This window comes from Podarcis vaucheri, assembly GCF_965113315.1.
Source record: "Podarcis vaucheri genome assembly, chromosome: 3".
NCBI classification, from domain to species: domain Eukaryota; kingdom Metazoa; phylum Chordata; class Lepidosauria; order Squamata; family Lacertidae; genus Podarcis; species Podarcis vaucheri.
Genome location: NC_138761.1, coordinates 31,994,321 through 32,004,379, shown reverse-complemented (window position 1 = coordinate 32,004,379; position 10,059 = coordinate 31,994,321). Strand labels below are relative to the sequence as shown.

The window sequence follows — 10,059 nt, the reverse complement described above, 5'->3', positions numbered from 1 at the left end:
AAACGGGGAGCTCTTCAGAAATCCACAGGCACCATTCTGGGCACCTTCATGTTATAAGGCCTTTTGGAGATGGGTTAGTGTGCAAAGGTTTTTTAAAAAAACAACAAAAAAACAGATGAGCAACACTACACACCACTTAACATAAAAGAGACTACTCCCCCCCCCCGCTGGATTGTGGAATAAAATGTATCCCTTTACTTCCCCTCCCTTAAAGCCCTTGTACTTATAATTTGGCAGGCCTAATCCTCTCTGGATTAATTACAGATCAAAGATGAGAATGCACAAAATGTTTTTTTTTAAAGTGCAGATATAAAGCAATACATCACTAAACTAGGTCACATGAGAGTCACAGCACAGTCCTAACCGTGTCTACTCTGAAGGAAATCCTACTGAATTCAGTGTTTGTTCCTAGGCAGGTGTTTTCACTTACCTATTACTTGCTGCACATTAACTAGTTATTGACCCATAAGAGGAAAGGAACCATTTTCTTGCAAGTTTACTGAAGAGCCTTGGTAAGCAAGGACCAGTTCTTTGTTTGAGGTGGCCAAGTCACATACCCAGAGCTTGCTTATATATATCCAACAATCCTGCTACAGCCAGCTAGTTTACTTTCTAATGTAAAACTTGTTTTACCCAGCAGAAGGGGGGAAAGAAAAGCCACAGCTGGAGTGTTTCTTCTTGATGGCAGGCAAGAACTATACTGAAAACATTCTTAGTCAAGACGAGTAGTTCCTACTACACTGGTACCTCGGGTTACAAATGCTTCGGATTACAGACTCCGCTAACCTAGAAGTAGTACCTCGGGTTAAGAACTTCACCTCAGGATGAGAACAGAAATTGCACGGCGGCGGCAGCGGGAGGCCCATTAGCTAAAGTGGTACCTCAGTTTAAGAACAGTTTCAGGTTAAGAATGGACCTCCAGAACGAATTAAGTTCTTAACCAGAGGTGCCACTGTATGCTACCCAGCAAAAGTATTTATTCGCCCCCAGAATGCCTTAAGTGATTATCACAAATGGAACTGTTCTTTGAAGTGTGAATTGTCTCTTTACGTAATACTCAAAGCATTTTCTGATCCTTTGGAAAGCTTCCAAAAGACCAACATTAAATGATAAGAGAACATTGATGATGAGACGAGATTGATGATGATAAAAGAACATTAATGATGGGGCTAATTCTCCTGGAAATGCCCTTTCATACATACCAGCACATTCATAGAAAGCTGTGTGTTGTACTCCAAAGAAGGAAAGTTTGTATTTGTTTTAGCATATAAGCAGCAGCCTATAGAAGCCTCTTTCCATGTGCTTCAAGTCTGGACTAAGATTTGTTTACTCTTAAACCAATTACAAATTGAGATTACTGTTCTAAACATCTGCATATTCAGCAGTAAGCCCCACTGAAGTCACTGCTGAGTAGTTATCTTCTTGACTGATGTAGTTTTGAAACAAGATCTGGCCTACTACAGAGCCAAACATGACAAGCAAAAAGTAATCAAAATGAGCACAAGGGAAGGGTGAGCTTCTGAGCCCCACTTCAGCAGCCCTCTGTGCTAGCATCTCTAGAGAATCCTCAACAGTACTGCTCATGGAAGCTGCATCTGCCCAAAGACCCCTTCCTCATGGCAGCTCCACAGCCCATACTGCTCAGGAGGGTCAAATGACTCCAATGAAGCCAGCTGGGGTGGGGTAATGGAAGGAGTCCTGGGCAAGGAGCCACCAGCTCACGTCCTCCTCAGATTCAACTCATATGTGCCGTTTTATAACAATTACCAAGTGATTTTATGTAAAATGGCACCATTTCAACTCATAATTTTTTGAGCCTGCGATTAAGGAATCTGCACTCAACATGGGAAATTTGACCTGAATTTTCCTGGGCTGCTAGGGCTCTAAATTGCGGGGTTTTTGTGCTTTACGGAGGCATGACACTGGGTGGTCATCAACTAAGTTTTATTCAGTGTACGCCCACTGAAATCCATGACTGTTACTGAGTTAGGCCTATTAATTGCAATGGGTCTAAAACTTAGCTGAATATCACCCACTAGCCGGAAGAATTTGTTCTATCCTTTCATCTTAAGCCGTCTCGTGACAAGTACTATTCATTACAGCAAAGGAAAATGGATTTGTACAAAATTCATTCTTCTAAATGTAGCAAAAAAAGAGAAAGAGATCTTGCTCACTTTATTAGTAGATTTGTCCTTCCAGTACAGAGTAGTTTGTTTCTGGTCTTTCATACCAGGTAGTTTAAAAATATCTGCATTAGAATCCTCATGTAAACCACTTGTCTACAGTCACTGTAGGCTATATGTGAAGGGGTAGCATTTCTTACCAAAGGTATTTCCACAGGAAATGTTCAAATTATCATTTTGAAATCATTCACCAACTTATTACATAGGCTACATTAATTAAAAACTAACCACACAGGTACTTTCATATATTGCACGTTGAGAGCTGCAGGTCAGCCACAGCTGTAGAAGCAGGCTTCAGGTTCATCACAGAAAAATTATATGTGCATCCCAAGAGGATGAACAAGTCCTCATTTAAAGGTGATCGAATGCGCGTTGCTAGAGAAATTATTTCTGCAAAGGAGAAAGGGAAAAAAAGCTACATAGAAACCAAGTCCAGAGGAGGAAAGAAGAGTTGGTTCTGAAGCCAATGAAATCCTCCCCACATGAAACGTGATGGAGATCAGTCCAGAAATCCAAAGTCATGGCTTCTCTTCAGCATGATGTGCAGAGTCCCGTGAGCTAGCTGGGGATGGGGGACCAGAAGGACCTCCTTGGTAGTCATTGGGTCCAGAAGGTGGCAAGTCTCTGGCAGGAGGAGGGGGGTAGTCCCTTAATCCTTGCGGAGGTAGCCGTGGAGGGCCTGGAGGATAATCTCTTGGGTATGGAGGCCGGAAAGGAGGAGGTCCACGCTGATATACTCTCTGATCAGGAGGTGGTAGTGGACCATGTGGAAAGTCTCTCATTCCAAATGGAGGGACAGGTGGATAGTCTCTTGGAAGAGGTGGTGGAGGGGCTCCACGTACTGGAAGGAAAAGCAGTACAGTGAATTATTCACTGGGAGGAAGTACATACATGCAATCTCACCCCAGAAATTTGACAGAAACCAAACAGCAGGCACAGAATTCCAAGTTTACCAACTTCCATTTTAAAGAAGCATATTTGTAGCCTTTATGCCTGGCAGATAATATGTGAACAGACAACAAAATGTTCCACTTCTCAGAAGAGGAACCATCTGTATTTTGCATGCCTCTCTTGTCACTTCCAGTCCTTTTCCTGCATAGCTACAACTGTGCTTTGCTATCAATAGACTCACCAAATCTATCAAGGCAATATTCAGATGAAATACTTCAGCCAAATATTCAAAGCAGGTTATAGCTCTCAAATTAGTATTGCTAACATTGCTCAGCTCTCACAAATTCACCATGAGGCACCCCTGCCCACTCACTCATTGCCGCGAAGATAACTTTGTTCTGCAACAGGTTGTGAGAAAGATTCTTGAATCTGTAATGCCAATTCAAATAAACATATATTTATTTATTTATTAAAAAAGCACAATGGAAAAACAACCATACCTAAGGGAAGAGGTCGAGGTCCATACGGTAGCCGGGGTGGAAGTCCAACACGAACTGGAGGTGGTGGCAAATGTCCAGCTGCTGGCGGTCCCATTACGGGGGCCCCTGGGTAAGGTGGTGGGCCTTTAGGACCCATGTTAACCTGTGTAAGACAGAAAAGTTAGTCTTCTACTATATACACCAGCGAAATATAAAACTGATCTTCCACCAAAAATGTTAAATGTTTGAAAGCTATGTATTTTCAAACTCGTTTTCACTGCATACTACCAAACGGGTGAGGAATCTCAGGCTAGGGGACCAGTTGCAGCCCTCCAGACCTCTCTAAATGAGCCTCAGACTAAACTCCTCCTTGCACAGCATTTTCAGTGCCCATCAAGTACTTTTGCCTGGTTAAGACTATGCCTGTTCCTTGCCTGAACGGAGAATGTAGAGTCTTGTGTGTGTAGCAGTCTTCAAATTTTGACTGGAATTGTAGCCTGCTGTACAAAGGCAAGACTCTCATCCATTGCCCAAACTACTTTTGCCTCTGGCTCCACCCATGATTGGGATGCAGACCGCACAAGGAAATGCTGCTCCTGAACTGAAAAACGTTCCCCACCCCTGCTATGGGGATTTTCCTTTTCCTGAATACTCTGGCTAAACAAAAAACAGGTGTTCCAACTAAGTTACAGTCCTGAATATTTAACCACCTAAAACCATCATCCATGTAGTTAGTATTTCTTAAAGCACCAGCAAACCCAAACAAACAGTTAATTTAAACACAAAGAAATCCAGAAAGTACCCAAGGGATTAAAAAAAAAAAAAGAAGCCTCAAATATCTACTATATTAGATTTCTAGAAAATAACTCAGGACCAAAGCATAGCTTTTACAAATGTAGTTTATGTTAGCTACCCCCACCAATGTATGGAACCTTAGGAAGTCAAGAAGCCCCAGAAGAGTTGTAACCTAAAATGAGTCTCACGGGGCTCATTTTGCCATGCCAAGTTATGAAGCATCATGCTCCTCTCCATCAAACCAGGGGAAGGCAAAAGCACCATTCCCAGGCTCTTGGTACTCACTGCTGTTGCTTCAACAGATGAAGGTGGGGCAGTAGAAACACAGGGGGCTTCAGGCTCTTTAGGCGGGTTTGGCTTTATTTCCCCCCCAGCAACATAAAGACAGTAAGATGATAGACAAAATAAGAACATGATATGTAAGAGCTGATGAGACCTGTACAGTGGGATAACACACATGGTTCTTCCCAAAATGCCATCTCAGAAGATTTTAAAAAACCTCCCTGCCCCTTGCTTACCATTCCATCCACTACTGTAGCAGGAGATGATGTCCTTGGCCCACAGGTCATTAGGGATGCTACAGCAGGGCCAAGCTCTAAAGAGAAAGACCACATATTTTTTACCATTTTGAAAAGAAATGCACTTTCTCAGTTGACCTGCCATCAGTATAGCTGCAGTCTCTGGTCTTCCCTGGAACATTCTTCTAGATAGTTCAGAATGTCTTCAGGAAATCATAGCTTGGTGAGCAGTTATTTCTGCAACATTATTTGGAGCAATGATGAGGAATCTGTGGACACCCACTTGTTGCTTGTCTACAACTTAGAGATATTTTGTTCTTCTAAGTGGTATGCACATTTTGTTAAAAATTATTTCTCAATTTATATACCACTCACATGCCCTAATGGCTTCTGAGCACCAGCCAACACAGCCAATTGTCAGACAGAATGGGAGTTGTAGCTCAGCAACATCTGGGGGAGCACATATTCCCTACTTCTGGTTTAGAGACCTGGGCTGTGCACTCCTTTCCTCCCTGAACAGTAATGCATACAGTGGTTTGAGCATTGGACTAGGACCAGGGAGACCCAGTTTCAAACACTCACTCAGCCAGGAAGCTCACTGAGCAACCTTAGCCAATGACTTTCAGCCTAAACTACCTCTCAGGTTGGAGAGGATAAAAAGGGGGAGGGAGAAAACCTTGCACACCATTCTGAACTCCTTGGAGAAAGGGAAGAATGAAATTAGCATAGCACTATGGCATTAAGGAGTACTCCATTTACAAACTGTGCACACATGCTAGCAAAAAATAAGGTGCTTTATTTTCCTATTAAGGTCAACAGGACACAAAAGGCTTAAAATTAACTGAATTATAACCCAACATCTATAAACACAGTGTGCCATCCTGGCTAATTTAGGACTGCTTTGTTATGTTTACTATTTTCATTCTTAAACCAAAGAAGGAAAAGTGAGAGAATTTCATAAAAATAAAAAATGGGGCCTTTATAAAAGTTTAAAGTGAATGAAGCAGGCTTCTATAGCAAGACAACCTAGGGAAGAAAGAAAAAGGATTGATTTATTGCCATATTCACCTCTTGAACCTTCTCTTGGATTGGCAGAAAGGGGACGCCCAAGGGGTTCCATCATCAGCGGTGGGGAAGGAGCTCCCCCGCTCACAGGTGAGGGCCCAAAGGATCCATCTCGACTTAATGGACCTGTAATAAAGAATGGTCACTGGTGTCAACTTTTTATTTCCTTTTCTGAAAGGTTAGGCTTGACATTTCAGATCCTTAGCCAAAGGTGAACAGAGCATCTACCTCTGCGAGGGGCGGCTTGATGGTCTGGTCGGCCTGCAGTTGGTTTCACAATTAGTGGTCTCTGAAGCGCAGCTATTTTCTGATCCATCTCCATTAATCTATTAATGGAGGAAAATCGAAAGTTAATCTCAAAGTGCATTCATGCTTGTACGATATAGTGCTGAAGCAGGTGTGCCATGTGGTTGGGGGCTGAGGGGTCTTCAGCCCCCAACATTTTTTCAAGGAGGGGGGTGGGCTCCCCCAAAATCCTACAGCCCCTGATCCACTTCCTAATCCCCACCGATGTCATGTAGGGAAGAGGTTGAGCATGGAGCTCTGCTCTGCGCTCCCCATTCTCCACCGCACAAGCGCTGGCATCACAGTGGCAGGATGCTCAAGCGTCTCAGCACGGCGCACGAGCGCTAGGTGGGGCAGGACACGTCACATGATGTGTAACATAACACATCACATGATGCACCCCCACAATGTGGGGGCGGGGCAAGTTGGCGCCTTTGCGCTGAAGGAATTTGCCATTAAATAATATGCACTTTCTCCAAGAAACCTGCAGTTGTGAATAACTTAGTATTAGTGGCAGTCTATAAAACCAAGCACCTTTTGAAGTTACCAAGTAGAGAACATACTTACTTGAGCCTTAAGTTGGAATTTTCCCTTTTTTCTTCAGCTAATGCCCTTTCGGCAGAACGTGCTATGAGCTGCAATAGAAAAAAAATAGTGAAAGTCGCGTTCTGCTAGGAAAATACACATTAAAGGCTAATTGCTGCTGCTCTGCGAAAAGCATTAACTGCCCTGCTCAACTATAGGAAAAGGTTTTTTATATGCTTTAATAAAATCCTTACCCAATTCTCATGGGCCTTCTTCTCATGGATGTCAATCTTAAAACATTAAGGAAGGAAGGAAGAAAAGTTTATTTGAGTCTGCACATTGGCTTATATCCTACATTGACTGCTTCAGAAAGATTTATTGGGATAGCATCACACCTGATTCTTGTAAGATCGCTCTGTTTGTTGCAGTTCTTCAACAATTTCGTCAATTCTCTTTCTGTCAAAGAATTTGAGAGATTACTTCTGCTCACTGTCTGAAAATATGAGACATTACATTCATCAATCAATCTATTTACTTGTATTTTTTCACGTCTTCAACTGCCAGGACTGCTTTTTCATCTGCAGCAGAGAGCTTCTGATCCTTCTCTTGACGCTCATACTCTTCTTGTGACAACTTCCTAAAGCAGAAATTTAGGTATAATTAACCCTCTGTGGCCAGACACAACCTGACAGCATTGGAAAAAGTTCTAAAGCTTTTGTATCACTCTTACACAACTCCATGTTTCAGGTAGTCCTCAACCATGACAAATTGTCAATTGGCGTTTCAGCCTCTCCTTGATTCAATGGTGGGGTAAAATATATATATTTTTTAATTATTTGCAGCTATGGGGATCAATTCTAGCCCTATTGGAATGGCTGAAAAAACAGAAGCTGGGTATATTTAGCCTGGAAAAGGAGACTGAGAGGAGATATGATAGCCATCTTCAGATATCTTAAGGGCTATCACATGGCGGAGGGAACATGCTTGTTTTCTCCTGCTCTTCAGGGTTAAGACTCAAGGCTATGGCTTCAAGTTACAAGAAAGGATATTCCGATTAAACATTTGGAAAAACTTTCTGATGGCAAGAGCTGTTCAGTAGTGCAACAGACTCCCATGAGAGGTGGTGAACTCTCCTTCCTTGGAGTTTTTTAAGCAGATGTTGGATAGCCATCTGTCATGGATGCTTTAGCTGAGATTCCTGCATTGCAGGCAGTTGGACTAGATGACCCCTGGGGTCCCTTCCAAGATTCTATGAAAGGTAAACAGAAAAGGAGCAAAATGATGTTATAGCTTACACAAGCTTTCCAGAACGCTATTCCTTCCAAATACTGTGGGACTACAATTCCTATCATCTCTTGACAACTGGCCATGCTGGTTGGGTTGATGAGAGGTCATCCAAAACATATGAAGGGTGCCAGATTGGGGTAAACTGGTGTATACCATGTTTTGGGGTATTTTTATCATCTTTAAAAAGCCCAGTACTTACTTCTGAAGTGCCATTTCCTTCTGCTGATAAAGCTCATTGAGAATCTCCACTTTCTGTTGCAGAGTTTTACATTCACTTTCTAGCTGAGATTTTGCTCTCTGCAAGGAACACGAATCATGTTCCAGCTTCTTGATTTGCTCTGCAATAAGACAAACCTATTTAGTACAACATTTCTAAGAGCTAAGATACGGTGACACGGAACATTCAATTGCTCAGGAAACAAGACAGTTTTCACTCCAGGCTCTTTGACAGAACGAAAAACTGCAAATTTGGGTGGAAATAAGCTTCACACAGAGGCAGGCCAGTGACTTGGAAGAGGTCCCAACATAAAGAGGAGGACCGAAAGATGGTGCCCTGAAGTAAGGAGGCTGAAAGAAGGGTAGGTGGAAAGAGGCAGAAATAAGACCATGAATTAAGCAAAATGCAGTCTATCAAAGAAAGGGCTGTAAAGAAATTCCCCAGAGCTTAAGATAAGGAGATGCTGTAAGCACTAGGGGAATTAGGATAGCTTAAAGTCAGCAGCCAAAAACCAGAAATCTGCAAACACAACAGGGAGTGGAAAAAGTGAAACGGCTAGACTATGCACAACTGTTCCCTTTTTCTAGGCCCTATGTTCTCTTGGCCTGAAGGAAATGAGCAGACAAAGAATGTCTAGAAGGCTGATGAATGCCAGCCAATGGGGAATGCAGCTGCTGGATCTAGAGCTGAGACAGTGAGAGGTCTAAGCGGTTGACTGTAGTCTCTATCATCACCACATCATTACACACTGGCAAGCGAAGTATTAGGGACAAAAAGCAGGGTGAAGCAGATGGATTTCATTGACTGATTTGAACCAACCAACCATTCTTGTGCCCCAAGGTTTCTAGTCTATCAACGAAAGGAAATGGGAACCCCCTTAACTGATGAGTTACTGCAGTGGTTTCTTTTAAAGAACTTGTCATTCCAAATTATATATTTGCTGAACACACCTTCCAACTCATGCCTTGCTGCTACTTCATCATTAAGTTTGGACCGCATGTGATCTCTTTCTTCTTCAATGATAGATAATGTTGTTTTTACCTGCAAAAAGGCAACAAATGGCCAGTGAAACACTCTCCTGGAATACAAACTTGGGCCATATTGATTACACAAAACAATGTTTTCATGGGGTTACTTCATGTACCAAACTGCCCCCAGATTCTCTCACAGCACCTTTGAGGCCTGCTATAACTAGTGGGATATTACTGAAGGCGTTTCAGATTTTTGTGAGCTTCTACACTATGGTGGGTAAGAGGAAGGGATCTGTGTTAACATGGGCTCAAAAGAATTTTGTATTTTGGGGCTCTGCTTGGACTCAGATCTTTCAGCCCACCCAGTTTGTGTTATGTGAAATGGGTGTTTTGTGCTTGGGAATGCACACACAGTAGCCATTTTATGAAGGTACATGCCCCCATGGCAGCAATTCTGTGAAACTGCTATGACACTTCAAGAATCCCAAATGTGCCCACTGCCCCCAAAAGATTGGAAGCATCTGTGTTATACCCTTGAAACATCCATCATCTGTTTAATCTGATTCTTCATCTTTTCATTCCTGGTATCTAGAAGGGAGAAAAATTATTTTCATTGTATCTGTTTAAGCAAAATTTTCAAAACATGGCAAGAGGAAATCTCCATGGATAATTGTCTAGAAGTGTACAGATGAAAGCAACACATTTCAACATGAAGCAGGAAAATATTTCAATTATAGGAATTAAAAACTACTGATGTTCACAATTGATTCAAAAAAGGGCAGATCACGATGGCAATCCAATCCAGTTATTTATCTGATGAATTGCTCACATTATAGATATAAC

The 10,059-nt window shown here is 42.3% G+C and overlaps 1 protein-coding gene across 3 annotated transcripts in view; it reads right to left on the bottom strand.

Moving 5' to 3' along the window:
- Nucleotides 1–2,143: 2,143 nt before the first annotated feature.
- The window catches only part of MIA3 (MIA SH3 domain ER export factor 3), a 35,855-nt gene continuing 27,939 nt past the window's right edge, over nucleotides 2,144–10,059 (bottom strand). For 2 of the 3 annotated variants that reach the window (XM_082217227.1, XM_082217229.1), the window contains 13 exons: nucleotides 9,749–9,804; nucleotides 9,196–9,286; nucleotides 8,228–8,366; nucleotides 7,277–7,378; nucleotides 7,137–7,197; nucleotides 6,996–7,031; nucleotides 6,784–6,851; nucleotides 6,160–6,257; nucleotides 5,935–6,057; nucleotides 4,867–4,943; nucleotides 4,634–4,705; nucleotides 3,575–3,716; nucleotides 2,144–3,024 (listed from right to left, as the gene is read on the bottom strand). In XM_082217227.1, the coding sequence (XP_082073353.1) occupies nucleotides 2,702–3,024; nucleotides 3,575–3,716; nucleotides 4,634–4,705; nucleotides 4,867–4,943; nucleotides 5,935–6,057; nucleotides 6,160–6,257; nucleotides 6,784–6,851; nucleotides 6,996–7,031; nucleotides 7,137–7,197; nucleotides 7,277–7,378; nucleotides 8,228–8,366; nucleotides 9,196–9,286; nucleotides 9,749–9,804 (1,388 nt within the window). In that variant the 3' untranslated portion in view covers nucleotides 2,144–2,701. The remainder of the gene's footprint in view (nucleotides 3,025–3,574; nucleotides 3,717–4,633; nucleotides 4,706–4,866; nucleotides 4,944–5,934; nucleotides 6,058–6,159; nucleotides 6,258–6,783; nucleotides 6,852–6,995; nucleotides 7,032–7,136; nucleotides 7,198–7,276; nucleotides 7,379–8,227; nucleotides 8,367–9,195; nucleotides 9,287–9,748; nucleotides 9,805–10,059) is intronic. The other variant, XM_082217228.1, reaches the window with a different exon arrangement.